Source organism: Rhopalosiphum padi, chromosome 1 (assembly GCF_020882245.1).
Source record: "Rhopalosiphum padi isolate XX-2018 chromosome 1, ASM2088224v1, whole genome shotgun sequence".
Classification (NCBI taxonomy): domain Eukaryota; kingdom Metazoa; phylum Arthropoda; class Insecta; order Hemiptera; family Aphididae; genus Rhopalosiphum; species Rhopalosiphum padi.
The window spans coordinates 57,190,572-57,207,298 of NC_083597.1; the positions used below are offsets into that span (position 1 = coordinate 57,190,572).

General features: G+C 28.5%; 1 protein-coding gene across 1 annotated transcript; it reads left to right on the forward strand.

Annotated features, from left to right (window-relative positions):
* Positions 1-222: 222 nt before the first annotated feature.
* LOC132917459 (integrin beta-PS) lies at positions 223-16,554 on the forward strand. Its single transcript, XM_060978208.1, has 16 exons — positions 223-658; positions 9,659-9,742; positions 10,442-10,627; positions 10,800-11,067; positions 11,139-11,367; positions 12,667-12,754; positions 13,093-13,263; positions 13,609-13,707; positions 13,780-13,944; positions 14,057-14,347; positions 14,407-14,649; positions 14,716-14,991; positions 15,050-15,179; positions 15,246-15,392; positions 15,475-15,614; positions 15,679-16,554. The coding sequence occupies exons 2-16, from the start codon at positions 9,713-9,715 to the stop codon at positions 15,745-15,747; spliced, it is 2,532 nt and encodes an 843-aa protein (XP_060834191.1). The 5' UTR covers positions 223-658; positions 9,659-9,712; the 3' UTR covers positions 15,748-16,554.
* The last annotated feature ends 173 nt before the right edge of the window (positions 16,555-16,727 follow it).

Consider the following 16,727-nt stretch of genomic DNA (forward strand, 5'->3'; position numbering starts at 1 on the left):
TATCAGTTATCACAGAAAGTATTATAATCATATTGTAGCCTAATCACCTAGTATGAGAATAAAATTAACCGGCAGCGCTTTCACACGAGTAAAATTCGAATTAAATCTCTTTCGTTGGGCATACCAAAACCATATCCTGATAAGGATTCTTAAAGCAGTCCGAGCCAGCCCGACCTTATCCCCCGTAACCGCGGTCGTTGTGGTGACAGTGGACGGTGTTGAGTACGTGGGTTGGGCTGCCCATTTTTAGAGATGCATTTTTTACCCGTCGCCGTCCGTCCGTCCGCCTGTGTGCTTGTGCGCCGCTGCCGTGTCAATGCGTATTCTGTAGTCTGTACGTTTATAGCAAGTGAGAAGTGAGTCAAGTGACCCGTTCGGTGCAGTGCATAAAATGACGTGAAGTGTTTCTAAGACGCTTAATTTTTTTTTTTTTCTTTAATTGTGGAATTCTATTTCTTACTTATCATAATCCGTTAAAAATGCTCACGCAAAACTACCGTCAGCACTTTAAAATACCATCGGAAGCGGTGTAAATGCGTGTTCGACGAAGCTGACACCATTGCTCCGCCGCCGTTTGACATTTAATATTAGCCCAGTTACCATTGATTAATCGCTACAGTGTGGTGCTCGTATACCTACACTATATACACTATTGTGCGTAAGTACAAATCTGCCTTAAATCATAGGTACTTGTGTAGATTGGATACGATTGTCATTATTATCCACTATGTGAGTCATTCAAGAATATACCCATTTTTTTTTTAACCGGAAGATGAATTTCAACTGATATATTATTTACTGTTTCTGTTATACAATTGTTATTGTTTCTATTTCTGTTTTTAATACAATATTTACTACGATATTTGACAACTAATATAATAAGGTAGCACACCAACACCTATACATAAAAATATGCACATATACTCTAGGTGAAATGGATCTTTAGATAATATAATTTCCAATACTAAAACCTAGTGTTTTAGTTTGCTGACTTTAATAGAATTCTGTAGATAGTACATAATTATTTATTATAACAGAATATCTGATAAGTATATCACCTGCATTTGTTTTCTTCATAAATATTTTTAGTAGGAATCTAACATTAATATATTATATTTGTGAAACATATAAGTATTTTATATTTGATAGGTATTTTTATTGAAATTTAGAAAATGTACCAAAAATGTATGTAGAAAGAACATGAATAGTATTCAAACTTGCACTTGATTATATAGGTCTGTATATGTTAGTCCTAGTTAAAAAAAAAACACTGCAATCTAAAATAGGGGCTGGTATGCTCATTAAATATTAGAGTAGATAAATCAACTAAATAATACTCATAGGGAGACACCAAGCAATATGTATAAGGTATTTTAAAATTATAGTAGATTTACAAAACACTTGCTATTTTGTTGAGGTTCATTAATAAGTAGGTAGGTTATAGCTAATTAATTTTATAGCTAATTTTATTATTAGGCTCTTGAAAAAATAAGATATGTAGGTAGAGGTGTTTTTTTTTTTTTATATATAAACGTAAATTCTTGAATAAATAACAATTGCATATCATATCATATTCATACAAATGTACAATTGCATAGTTGAGCCCAATATTATACAGCCAACTTCATAATAATAAATTAATCTGTATAATTTAGTTTTAAATGTTCTAGTAAAGTTTATGTCATAAAGGTATTGGTATATATATATGAATAAACGGGATAAATTTATGTTTGTTTATGTTAAAGTTAAAGTTAGGTATTCAATTTTAATGGGAAACTAAACAATGGTGGGTTGAATATAGCAATTATAATAGTAAATAATATAATTTTTTGTAATTTAAAGAAAAAGAAATGCATTTTAGACAGCAGGTATTTCTGGATAAATCTTTACAAACTTCTAATTAGTAATTATTAAAATTCATACCTAAATAAATATCTCATTTAATAATAATGAAATATATTGATAATGTCACATTAATTATAAATATTTAACAAACTACTAAAAGAATAAATTTGTTTATTGTTTCCATCATTAATGTATTTACTTGTAACTACTACTATTATATACAGTTTTTAAATCTTCTGTACAGGACAAAATGTCTATTAAGATAATGATTTAAAAATTACCAGTTAAGATACCTATTATTGATTATTTATGGCATATAGTGTATACAGTATAATTAATTTGAAGAAATACATTATAAAAGTAATATATAGGTACTTACAAATTTTTTTTTAAATTATTAGTAATTATTGAATAATTGTATTCATTGTATACTTAATAGCCTAGTTTCATTAAAGAATACTTAAATAAAAATTAAATTTTAATGTTCATATTAATCTTCCAGTAGGTATAATATAATAATATTATTTAATTAAAACGTAATATCTAACACTGTATAGGTTAAAATAATATTACCATTGAAAAAACCTTTCAACAAATAAGGTAAGTATTCATAATGTTACCTAACATGCCCTTGAATAACATACATACTTGCTAGATTTAATCATAAATTACTCAGATTATAAGAATAACAAGTTTAAACAATTTATGTAAATATTAAGCAAATTTCCAGTCTTAGAGTTTAAAAAAATGGCTTGTCATCGTTTTTTTGAAATCAATAAGCAACTTAGGTAGTTATAATTAAATAGCCATACATTTACATTAATTTAAAGTATATTTTAGATATTTAAAAAAAAAATAAACACTATTATTATTGTAGTAAAACACCGATTATCCGGATTGATTATTATTAAGGATAATCTGGATACTCAAATATATAGATAATTAAAACATTAAAAGTTATACATACATTTATATTTAGACAACAACATAGTGATACTATATAATTCACTTGTACCTAATAACGATTGGCAAACTTATACAAAGGTTAGTCACCAACTGGTTTACTGAAAAAATTCTGAATTATTGGCACCGTTATGATAGCCGGTAATCAGTGTTTGATAATAATAATTAATTGTATGGTATAATTTTTATATATATTATAGATTCATCTAAAATGGTGGATATATTTTATTTTTTTGCTCATTTGGATAATAAAATCAACATTCTGCTAAATTTTAGTAAGTCTCATTGCTGATAATGAATAGGTATCAAATAAATTGAGATATTATATAAAAATAATTAAAAATTTGATAATAATTATGGTATTAATTTTTAAAATAAATGTGTTTAGTCTACCATTGATTATTGTTTTCATTATGAAGTATTAGTTAATTTTTAGATTTGCTGATCAATGAAGGTTTTTAGAAATCTGAACATATGAAAAATAAGAAGATAGGTACTAAATAGTAAATACTGTCAGTATGATAAAAATTACAATAAATTAATATTATACATAATATTATGGTGTTCGTATTGTAAAGTCCGTATATAAGTACAACAAACAATGAAATAAATAAAATTTAAATATAGCCTATTATTTAGTATTAACTTAAGTTAATATTATCATTTTAAATTGATTTTATAACATAAATCAAAGGTGTATTATATTTTTAATGCTTATTTTTAAATTTAAGAAATATGATATACTTCTTATGTATTTATTAACTTTCCCAATAATTTATATTGTACTTTATTTTTGATATATTATTATGATATAACATTCAATATTCATATTGTATTAACATAAATATTGTCTCAACTTTTCAAGGTTCAAAATATTTGAAATTGAGTAGATGTTGTAAAACAGGGGTCTCCAAACTTTTTCATTTGAGGGCCACAAAATATATCAAGTCTAACCTAAGTAGGCAAAAATGAATGCATATAATTTTTAATTTTATAGAAATATGTATGCTTATAAATATTTAAAAAATAATTCTTATTATGTACTTAGTAATAAAAATAATAATAATAATAATTTTTATTAATCAGGAGTATGAAATTAATGTTTTTCTGTTAATATTTTATCAAATTGAGGTTCTATGTTGCTGAAACTATTTTTTATATACCTATTCGTAGAAGTAGAACATTTATTATTTTTGAAGAAACTCCTCCTCTCCTTTGTTGTATTACAAAATATTTCGTGACTTATTCAAATAATAATTAAGTTAAATTTTCCTTTGCTAGAAACACTTATAAATTCACCAAGATCTGGTATTTTCAGTAATTAGTAATTATCAAAAATACCGCCAACCTTAATTTCTATCATCAAAAGTATGTATTATTAAAAAAAAAATATTATGATCATATATTATTGTAATATTATTACTAAATTAATAAATAAATTTATTGGACAAACATTTCCGAAATCTAAAATCAGATTAAAACTTCTATTTAAATATTTAGCCTTCATTTTATAGGCATTAGGTTTTAGGAATCTAATGCATTACTATAAAGTAGGTCAATTCTATTATTAAAATAAGCTGTGTGGAAAGTAAATATGTTAAAGTATTTTTCTATACAATTTTTAGTATCTATGATTATTTTATGATACCTAAATTTTAATTTATAATTATTTTATGGATATCTAAATTTTGTAAATAAATATATTATGCTTAATTTTCCTGGTGTACCATCAAGATCATAAAATATATATTTTAAATTTTAATAATTATTCGTTTTATTAGCATTTATAAAAACAGAATAAAATAATATTAAATATTCAATATTAAATAGAATGTAAAACATACCAATTAAGTATCAAGTTAACAAAATAAGTATAAATTGTGTTGAATAATTTAAATAATTTGATGTTTTTATTAGAACTATTTTTGTATAGTTCAAGAACAGGAATACATAACCTGTACCTTAGTATCTTCTAACCAAAATCTTTTAAGTTTATTTTATCACCTTCACGATATCAAATAGATATTTAAAAAAAAAAACGAAATTAAAAAAATATGTTATTTAAGTGTTTAGCTTTAATTTTTATTAATAATGTGTTATATACATGTACACAATTTATATATTACCTACTATTAACTTTAAATAATTAGTACCTATTATTTACATATAAAAAAAATTTTAGATTCTGATCAAAGCGATAATAAATTACAGTTTTTTTTTATCAATGGTTCACTTTTTAGATGGGGGAAGTAAAAATGATTCGAATTTCAACTTTAGTGATCGTATCTTGTAATAAATTAGATTTAGTTGGTTTGGGATATCAAAGATAATAAATTCTTAGTATTTTTCAAAATAATTAGGAAAAATCACAAAAAAATTATGAAAAAAAACCAAAATTAATACGCAAATACCGTTTTAGATAAAATATATTTTGTTTTATTGGTGTAACTCAAAAACGAATTTAAAAATGTTCAAAATATTTTGACTACTAATATTCAAACTAGATATTTTAATTTATTGTATTTATTTTTATAAATGCTAATAAATAAATAAAAATAGATAAATCAGAATGTTAAAATTAGAATTTTGTCAAAAATCTTCATAATATCAAAAATTTATAAATTATTTTATATGTAAGTGGTTTATTTTTGTATCTAAAATTTGAAATTTTTATGTAAGATTCCTCATTAATTTTTCTACTTACAACTAAAATAAGTTTACCAGAAAGAAATATTAATTTTTAAGGATCATTTGGATTCAAATTTTTATGACAGGATATTCTCCCGTAGTGGTGTGTTTCTGAAATTAATGAGGTTAGTAGTATAAGTATACTCACGTCTCACTGTAGTGGCCCAATGAAGATTTTTTTCTAGGTTCAAATTATTTTTAGAATAATATTATCTTAAATGTAAACAATTTTTATTCAAATTTTGAATAATGGTGTAGGTTCACTATCGTTGAATTTTCAGATATGGTCAGGACTTCAGGAGTTTATCAAAGTTAATGTGATTCCCGAAAATTGAAAAACTTTAACTGTCTGTACTCTGTACATTATGTATAGAATAATAGTTTGATAACACATAATGTCCAATCGCATATAGCTGTGGTGTAACCAAGGTAGTGTTTAGGGTGTCTGGACACCCCCTTGAACCGTAACTTTTGTCCATAGTATACTAAAAAATTTTGAAATGTATTAGGGAACTAACCTAACTGGCGGACACCCCCTTGAAAAAATCCCCATTGCTCTATTGGCAGATATAATATCTAGATAATATACGATATCTTACTCGTATTTTTCTACGTTGTACCTTCGATAATTTTACTTTATTATAAATGTATTTGGACCAGTATTATGTGAAATTATTTTCATATATCAAAATATCGTGATTTTGATATTTATTGTGGAATTTATAATCAAATATGGAAATAGGTTATCGTGGGTTTGGCTAAACTCGATTGTGTTAGTTAATAATGAGCGCCCTAATGCCCCCAATGATCGACATTCGACACTCCCAACCCTTCCGGTAATTGCGCTTTGGTGTTCTATATTTTGTAAATTAGGTAGCATAAATAATTTAAAATTTCCTTATAATAATTTTAGATTCTAAATAGTTAGTTCTATACTTCTATATCGAATGACAAATGAAAATATTATTCATTATTTTATGCTTCGTAGGATATTATATATTTTAAATGTTAACGATTTATGCCATAATACGTCTTCAAATGTAGGTCTACTTACATTTTAAATTGAAAACTATTTGTAAATTTGTAATCGATATGACGATACATACCTATCCCAATAAATACGCTTACTTTTAAATGTACACTGCGATGATGATAACGATAGTGTCGATAATAGATAACAAATATTGATTAATGATTTAATATGGAAAAATTAATGGTGCCATTGGCGTTTGATCTGATGAAGGGTTATCAAAATGTGAACGAAAAAAGAACTCCAGTAAACCCATTAGCCTAATAACCCGCATTGTCAGACGTCAGTAATAGTGCTTGCTTCTAGCCACTGCTATTACATAACTCACGCCTGCGCTAACATTAAAAGGTAAAACTAAAATTAAAACCATCTTCGCCGAACTAAGGTTGGTGTATTCGTGTATGACAGTGTCATATTACCACACGGCACACATGCAAATAATATTTAAATCGATATCGATTTGACATTAATAAGTTGTAAACGTCTCCCTAATTCGGTTACCAATAATCACGGCCGTATCGTGGGTTCTTCGGTCTAAATTATTGTGTTTTGTAGTTACTATAGTTTTGCGTTTGCCTGTTACAAAAATACGATATCGCATAACCGTAACACACATTACAGGCTCGCGCGCACACACTCACACATATGCGTAAGCACCGGATAACTGTCCATCAAATCCTTATAAGGCTGCGGCCGTTCGACTGGTATTTTTTCTTAATCCTTGCCGTCTGAGTACGCGACTATGGTTGGAGGTAGAAAAATAGTTTACACCTCTTCGTCGCCGCGACCTTTAAAAAGACGAATAGAGAAGAGGAAATAACCATTCTTTTACCCCTTTCGTTGTTCACTCTCGTACAATCGTCACGTATGACGTAATCGTCCGGCAGTAGTGGGGAAGTGAATATCGTGTATATTTTTATCCGATGATTTCATTGATGAATGCGCGCGCGTTTTACGAGATGAATAATCGTCAACACAGCGCGATTTCCGGCTCACGGCCTTAGAGAAGGAGACAAACTTTGGGCAAACAAAAAAATCAAAAGTTTTCTCTCATTCCCTCCACTGTTTTGGGATGAATATAATTGAAACGCTACAATTATTTGGCACAATTTATACGGATTGTGAAATGTGTAAATAACTTATATTTCTTTTTATCAAAGAAATACTATCATAATTTATAATTATTTTTAAAATATGTATATTAAATGTAACATAACCTCTTCGGAGAATGTAATGTAGAACGGATTTATGATCAGTACGTTGCTTGGAGTAAAGCGTAATTATAGCTTGACTATTAAATAAGAAAATAAGGACTGAAGTCATGAATGTTAGTAGATCTTTTTTTTAAATATAAGCCGACAAGCCGTGGTATTTCGAAGAGCTTTTTTCCAAGTCTAACTTCCACAGTTTAAGGATGAATTGACAGTGTAGCGGTATTAAATTGGAATAAGGGCTTCGAAGATTACCTAAAATAAAAGAGTTTTAAGTAAATTATTAATGGAGTTAATGTGTCCATTGCCAATAATAAGTAGGTAGTAGTGTTGTACGTACCTGTAACCTTCAGGCTTCAATACAAGTAAAAGCTTTCAAAGATCTTTACAAGATCGCAAAATAAACCAAGTTTGACACTCGTTCATCTCCAAGTTCTTATCAAACCAACACTATTGGATATAATTATTAATTATTCAATTTCTGTGATTTTATTACCGCTAATTACAAATAATAGAATCTTTTAATTATACTAATGTAACTAATTTTTCCAATAGAACTGACCACCGAAATTATGGACATTTCAAAAGCGATTAACTGCTGACTTACAGTTAGGCCAACTATTTTGATTTTTATAAGAGTAATTGATCCTTAAACCGTTAAACGCGTTGTATTGAATTAATAATGCTTATAACTTGTACCCTGTAGGTATAAGTGTTTTGCATTTTTGTTAATATCACATTATCATGACGTGGTTTTGTCCCGATGGCGCTGAATTTCGTAAAAAAAAAAAAACTCGTGTCATTGTAAAATAATAACTAGTCCGACGGCAGTTGCAGCAGCACGCGGCCGTGTGGGAACGGGCTCGTTTCCACCGCGCGCCCACGACATAAAAAAGTCAGTTTGTTGTATAGGCGTACACACTGCCACCTTGTCCGGACCACGCCGTCATTGCCGTCTCCTTCGCACCGCCACCCGACCCAACCACTGTGTCATGCCGAACACATGTTCGTGTTTTTTGATCATTTGTCGGGCACTGACGGGACCGGGAAAGCGTGCTGATCGCGGACTCTGCTTTTGTCGCGCGGCATTGCCCTTTTCCAAGACGAATGCGACATTTGTCGGTTCCGTGGGTCATATTTGGCATGCTGAACGTCGCATATGGCCACATTATTAACAGCGATCGCATCATAACATCTTGCAATACACGCCGGATGGGTTGAGATTTTTGATATTTCTTCTTTTTTTTTGGGGGGGGGGGAGGACCGGACCTTGGCAGTGCGGTTCTGTGCGGCGGTCGTCGACGCCGTGCAATGTTAATGAGCCATGTAGGCTAAGAGACGACTGACGAGCCACACCGGTTCGCATTCCTATAATTTACGACCGAAAACTCAAAACGTGCAGGCCATGCAGCGCGGGAAAAATAAAACGAAATAAGGAATACGATAATATTATGTTATTATTATTATATAATGATTAATAATATATTATTTAAAACAGTTTGTCGCGATCAAAATAGTTCCGAAAGTAAATACTAATAGAGTATTTATACGACGTCAGAATGAACGTGTACCGGATGCGATCTAAGGTTCATTTCGTTCAACGTTTTCGTATTCTTCCGGAAACGATGCAGTGTCTGTCTGATGAATGCGAAAATAATCGACTGTAAAATATTGTCAAATTTAACGTACGACGTCAACGAATTGGTGATGACCGGGAAAGAGGGGTTAATCCATCAACATCTCTTTCCCACAAAACATTTCTTGTTTCATAAGACTTCGTAATTCGTATATAAGTTATAAATTATAATTTATAGTTACTACACCTATGTAGCTATGTGAATAACAAATATCTAAATTCTAAAATTTCTGAACAAATTATGACCGCACATATTTTAAAACATTGCGATTTCTGTGTTTTTAGAACAAGATACGTGCTCAACACGACGTTTCCATATTTGGTTCTCGATCATTCTATATGTGGTCGCATTATAACTGTTATCATCCGGTACGTTATTGACGCACGTATAAATAATGGTACATTTATTTTCATCAACAATACCAATGCCTGGTGTTTTTGGATTCTTTTTTATTGTGCATTTCAAATTTACGTTTTCTACAAAAAATGTTTGACTACTTTTTCAGTATTCTAAAATTTTCACTTACCGTGTATCCTTATTATAATTTTTTATGAAATCATGTACTTAACAGTTAAGCTAAGCCTAATATATTACAACTTTACTATGGTGTTTGGACGTTTGGTTTGAAATGTTTAATCGAGTGTTTAACGAGTAGGTAGCTCGTTTTTTATTTGATTTTCACCTTTTAATCTTTATAATTTTAACTGTTTTTACTTTTGCTAAACAATTTTTACAATCTTAAGTTATCGTGGTCCACAACTAGTTTCTTTTTTTTATCTACTATTAAACATCGGAACATAAAAACATTATTATTTATAGTAGGCGTAGAAAAGAAAACACACCTCTTTACAGAGGTGGAGTATTATTTTTTTATAAGGCTTATTGGTCGAATATTTCAACGTAGTTTTAAAACATATTTTATAAAAATTATTTGGTTAAAAATTATAAATAAAAATATTTTCATAAATTGTTGATTTAATAATAAAATATTATTGAATATCGATGTATTTTAACATGTTTAAGAATAAAATTAATTTTATATTAAAAATTGTTTATATTTTTTTCAGATTAAAATTAAGACCAAAATGAATAAAAGACTAATGATGATGATGTTGACAATTGCCTTGTTGTCACTAGGCTTTTGTTATGCAGACGAAATACAACAGCAATTAATCAGGCAGAATCCTTGCGTTCTTAAACAGACTTGTCATGAATGTATACAAACTCCATCGTGCGCTTGGTGTGCACAACCGGTACGTTCAGCAAAAATAAAAAAATCATTAGTCATTAATATTTATTCTTTATTTTGTCATGTTCCAATCATAACAATTTATATTAACAGCGTTTATGAAACGCTGATGTTTACTTTTATTAGTAGTTTTTTCATTGCTTTATAATTTATTGCAATTGTATTTTTTGTTTTAGAAATTTGATGGAAAACGATGTTTTCAATCAAATATTAACTCTAACGTGGTACAATGTAGTGAACGCTATATTAATAATCCAAAAAATGAGTACAAAATGTTAGATGCCCGTGTACTTCAAAAAGCCAGGAAAAATACACAATCTTATACGTCTAGCGTTAGTACTTCCAGCGGCTCTTCTACTTCGTCTTTTAAAGGATCGGCATCAAGTTCTTCTCACGATGCTGTTCAAATATCTCCTCAACAAGTATCTCTTAAGCTTAGAATAAGTAAGTTATTTTCCGAATTATTGAATTTGTTTAATCTGTGTATATCTACATAACAATATTTATATTTTTAGACGAAGCATATAGAATAGCTGTGAATTATGCACAAGCCGAAGATTACCCTGTAGACTTGTATTATTTGATGGACTTATCTAACTCAATGGAAGACGATAAAGAAAAATTATCATTGCTTGGAGATTTATTGGCTCAAAGCATGCAGAATATTACCTCAAATTTTCGACTTGGATTTGGTAGCTTTGTTGATAAAGTTGTCATGCCTTATGTCAATACGATGCCGAAAAAGTAAGTTAAATATGTAGTTGTTTTTAGTTTTCATAAATGTGTTTGTTCCCATGAGTATTGAGTATAAAATGTATTTTTGCTTGATTTTTCTTGGGTTAGAGCTGATTTTCCATGCGAATTCTGTGATCATTCATATGGTTTTCGTAATCAGTTGTCGTTGAATTCGAACACTGATTCATTCTCAGTAAGTTGTTGATATAATATGAATTCAAGACAAAACGTTTATAATCTATCTAGAAATAAACCAATGTTGTATATAATATATATATACGTTTGAATGTCTATGTTGTATCGATCGCAAGTATACATAAGCGTCTATTTGGACCGGGATTTGCACATTTTATTTTTGGAAGGGGGGTTGATACATTTACAAAAGATAAAAATTTGTTAAAAGTTGAAAACGTTAGCATGTTATGTTTTATAATAACATAACTAATATATAATACTATTTAAATATATTTTCTATTATACAATTCCTTATTATCTAAATTCTAAATGCTATTATTTTCAAAAACAATTTTCCTAAAACATCATGTTAGAGAAGCTAATGTCTTTTTCATCCCCTCTATTAATATATCCCTTCAATGGAAAGTTACTTCCATACATATGTATTTATTAAAATTTTAAACAATATTCATTATTATTAAAGTAATCAAGATCATAATTATTTAAGTATCTATTGTATCTGAAATTATAGTTGAAATCATAATTATTATTGATTTCCTCTTATTACAATATATTTCTCAATGATTTGACAACAGTATTTTTATTTTACATTATTTAACATAAATAGTTAATAATTATACTAAGTAATTAAAACTTTTTAAAGAAATGTCCTATTTTATTTGTAAATATATATATTTTTAGTAACTAAAATTGTTCAAATAAAAATGTATATGTATTGATTTAAAAACAATACTTTTAACTGTAATTTAGTTAAAATAAAATATTCCCATAGTTGTATAATTTGTATAATATGTATCTGCATGGCGTTTAAGTCCAATATGTAAGATTTTATCAGTCATTCATAGTTTATTTAGTTTAAAAATAATATTCCTTAGCTTTTATATTTATATTTGTTTTACATATTTTTATTCACGCACTAGGCAAATTGGCAAAAATATGATTCTACTTTTATTCTTAAAATAAATATATGGAGTATATTGATTTTCAAATGAATTATAATAATTGATAAAACATATGATTATTGTGCACAGTAATTCGCTAGTATTCTATAACTGTGTAATCATTACAAAGCCTATTTTGTAATAAATTTTTGTGTGCCTGTATAATATCCAGCTTGCTGAAGCCATGTCCTCGTTGTGAAGCTCCTCCATATGGATTTCAAAATGTCATGTCTCTCAGTCAAGACACTAAAAATTTTGCCGTAAGTCCAATGAAAACTATTCATTCAGCATCATTAAAAATAACTGTTGACTAAACCTTATTTATTGAATACTAACATAATATAATTTTTTACTTTTGACTAAGTCTAATTTTCGGAAATTTATTATTACAAAATTAAATAAATTATTTTTAATTGTTATTCTTAAAATGTTATTAACCTTTAACTAACATGGCAATTTTTTAATATGATTGACTTACAGCTTATTTATATGTTTCTGTTGCATGATTAATTTTATGAGTTTTAAGTAATAGCTTTGTAAATAAATGCATGTAAAATATTTGTTTGATATTTATTGATTGATCTAATACTCAATTTAGGATGAGGTCAAAAGAGCTCCAGTTTCAGGTAATTTAGATGCACCAGAAGGTGGTTTTGATGCTATCATGCAAGCTATTGTCTGTCGAGAACAAATTGGTTGGAGAGAGCGCGCCAGACGTTTGTTGTTATTCTCAACTGATGCAGGATTTCATTATGCTGGTGATGGAAAGGTATGATTGATTCTTTATTACTTAACACTTTGACTGCTGAAGTCGACAAATCGTATTTGTTCTATGCGGCGGGCGTCGATAACCTGTATTACTTTCTGACCTCTCCCAATAATACCAGCATACAACAAGCTATTTATGCTTGCGCCTCCACACAGATTAACGGTTGAAATTGTTTAATTCCCAGTGGTTTGAGAATCTGGGTATTTTTTATATTTTTATTATACTTACTACTATTATTACAAAAAATGTTCCGCACAGAGGAATCGCTCAGGTCAACCTATGCCGCAGTCAAAGTGTTAAGATAAGTTACATTTTAAATCATTAAGTAATACATTTTATCTATAGCTTGGTGGAATTATCAAACCAAATGATGGTCTTTGTCATCTTGATAGTAGAGGTAGTTACACACATTCGTCTTTACAAGATTATCCATCTATATCACAGGTAAAAACTATATTAAAGTATTAATAATTTGAGTATTTATTTTACTTTTTATGATATTAAACAATGTTTTAGATAAATTCAAAAGTAAGACAAAACTCAATCAATATGATTTTTGCTGTAACACATGAACAAATAAGTGTTTATGAACGTCTAATGCAACATATTGAAGGAGCTTCAGCTGGTACTCTATCTGAAAATTCTGCAAACGTTGTTGATTTAGTTAAAGATCAGTACAGTGTAAGAAATATTTTATTTTCTACTTTATTATTATTTATTATTAAAATTAATTGTATGCTATAGCTATTGAACTTATTAATATAATATAGTAAAATTATTGATTGTATTACAGAAAATATCATCTTCTGTGGAAATGCGAGACACAGCAAGTAGTGCTATTAAAGTCACATATTATTCAAGCTGTCTTGATAAAGATGGTGTGTTGAAACAGACAAATAAATGTGATGGACTTAAAGTTGGTACAGTAGTCAATTTTCAAGCTGAAATCGAAGTAACATCATGTCCACCAAATCGCAAACAATGGACACAAACGTTTCAAATTTACCCCGTTGGCATTAATGAATCATTAACTGTAACATTAGATATGCAATGTGATTGCCAATGTGAAAATATTGGTCATCCTGTAAGTAATTAATTTATAGTGCCAAATAGTCTAGATTATTTATTAAATATGTAATTCAGGATTATGTTGAGAAATCACCTGACTGTCATGGAGCTGGTACATTAAAGTGTGGTGTTTGTGAATGTGATTCCATGCACTTTGGTCGTATGTGTGAATGTGATGCTAACAATAATCGCCACGCTAATGATACATCCATGGTATCTGGATGTCGGTTGAATAATGACTCGGAAATAAATTGTTCAGGTCGTGGAGAATGTAACTGTGGTCAGTGTGATTGTCAAACTAGATCTAATCCAGAAGAGGTAAAGTTAACTTTTAATATCAATTATTTAAGTTGATGTAAATTATAATATAAAATATGTTTTTAGAAAGTTTATGGTACTTACTGTGAATGTGATAATTTTTCTTGTGACCGATCTGGTGGTGCTTTATGTGGTGGTCATGGTACATGTGACTGTGGTGTATGCAAATGTATCCCAGGATGGACTGGTGAATCATGCGATTGTCATGCTACAAATGAAACATGCATTATGGATGGTAGTGATGAAATATGTTCTGGTCGTGGAAATTGTGAATGTGGTCAATGTAAGTGTTCTGAAGAAAACGGTATAAGATATTCAGGAAAATACTGTCAAAAGTGCCCAGTAAGTTATTAAAAATCTATTATTTATTAAACTATTATTAAATTGTTGTGTGTTTTAGACATGTCCAGGTAGATGTCAAGAATTTAAAGATTGCATTCAATGTCTCGTTTATAAGACTGGTACTCTATCCCCTGAACAATGTGAAAAAACTTGCACAATTAAACCAATCATAGTAAAAGTAGCTGAAGGTAAAATATGATTAATTGTTTTAACTAAAAAATTTATTTTTATATTTACATTTTTTAATCTTTTAGCTAACGAAGACAAAGATGAAAATATGTGTTCATATTATGATCAAGACGATTGTCGTTTTGCATATGTCTACACATATGATCAAAGTGGAAAGATAGTAATTCGAGCACAAGAAGAACGTGAATGTCCTCCACAAGTTTACTTTATGGGTATATATACTACAATTTTACTTTTTTCTTACATATAAATTGTTTTCATACATTATTATTGAATTACCATCTAACATTTCAGGTATTATATTGGGCGTGATTGGAGCTATAGTATTAATTGGAATGGCTCTTTTGTTACTGTGGAAACTACTAACAACAATTAATGATAGACGAGAGTTCGCTAAATTTGAAAAAGAACGTATGATTGCCAAGTGGGATACAGTAAGTATTGTTAAATACACACAACAATTGGTTTTATTACATTAATATTTTTTCTATTTTTTAGGCTGAAAATCCAATCTACAGACAAGCCACATCAACATTCAAAAATCCTACATATATGGGCAAATCTTAATATCTAAATGTGTTCAAAACTACATGTTGTATACTAACAAAATCTTAAACACATAGAGTGTTTGTCACCACTCGTTTTTAGAGCTTTTGTTAGAAATTAGAACACGTGCCATAGATGTATAAATTATAGTAAATTAACACTTGTTTTATTTTTTTTACACCTGAGAGCCATGAATTATTAACAAAATTGCAGTAGAACTCAGTATCTTGTAAATAAAGATTCATTCGTTGTCAATGTTTAATTTACTACAGTATTATTGTAAGAAAAAAAAACAATTATAACTTAAACATGTTACTTAGAAACTTCCTAATATTTATTTTTGTTAAATATATTTTAATTCCTTTTCTGTATATTATTTTCTATTTTGTTAATATTTTATTTTAATATTATATATGATGTATACATAATTTATTTTCTATTCTATTTTTAAATTAATCAACAGATCTCTGAATTTGAAATCGAGCTTAATAGGAAAAAATACACTTAAAATATTAATTATTTTTGTCTAGTCTTCCATCACTAAAATCACCAGTGAATTGAACTTAAAAATAAATTAACTATTTTTTCACATTTAAAAAAAATGAACATCGAATTTGTGCCTTTAATATTTATTAGTACTTACATTTAAAACAGTAAATAAGAATTTATACATAAATACTATTTAATATTATATATATAGTGCCTTAACAAATTGTTTGCGTGCTAATTTTTTTTTTTTTGCATTTTATTATTGTATCATAACATTAACGACTGACTTTTGAATATATAATATATGAATAAATAAAAAAAACGTGTACAATATCATTATTCAACTTGTGTTTTTTATTTTTATTATTTACGTTTTTCCGGATCCAGCAAAATAAAAATAATATATGTTCCTACTGATGGTAGGAAGACGCAAGTAACAAAGCCTCAAATATCACACTGATATATCACGTGTTGCCGTGTTCGAAGTCCTGCTGTGTGAAAATTCCGCACAA

Excerpts from the sequence above, each read along its gene's own strand:
- LOC132917459 (XM_060978208.1), top strand. The coding sequence starts at position 9,713 with ATGTGGTCGCATTATAACTGTTATCATCCG. Across the intron at positions 9,743-10,441 it reads ATTATAACTGTTATCATCCG|ATTAAAATTAAGACCAAAAT; the intron begins GTACGTTATTGA and ends TATTTTTTTCAG. Across the intron at positions 10,628-10,799 it reads GCGCTTGGTGTGCACAACCG|AAATTTGATGGAAAACGATG; the intron begins GTACGTTCAGCA and ends TTTTTGTTTTAG.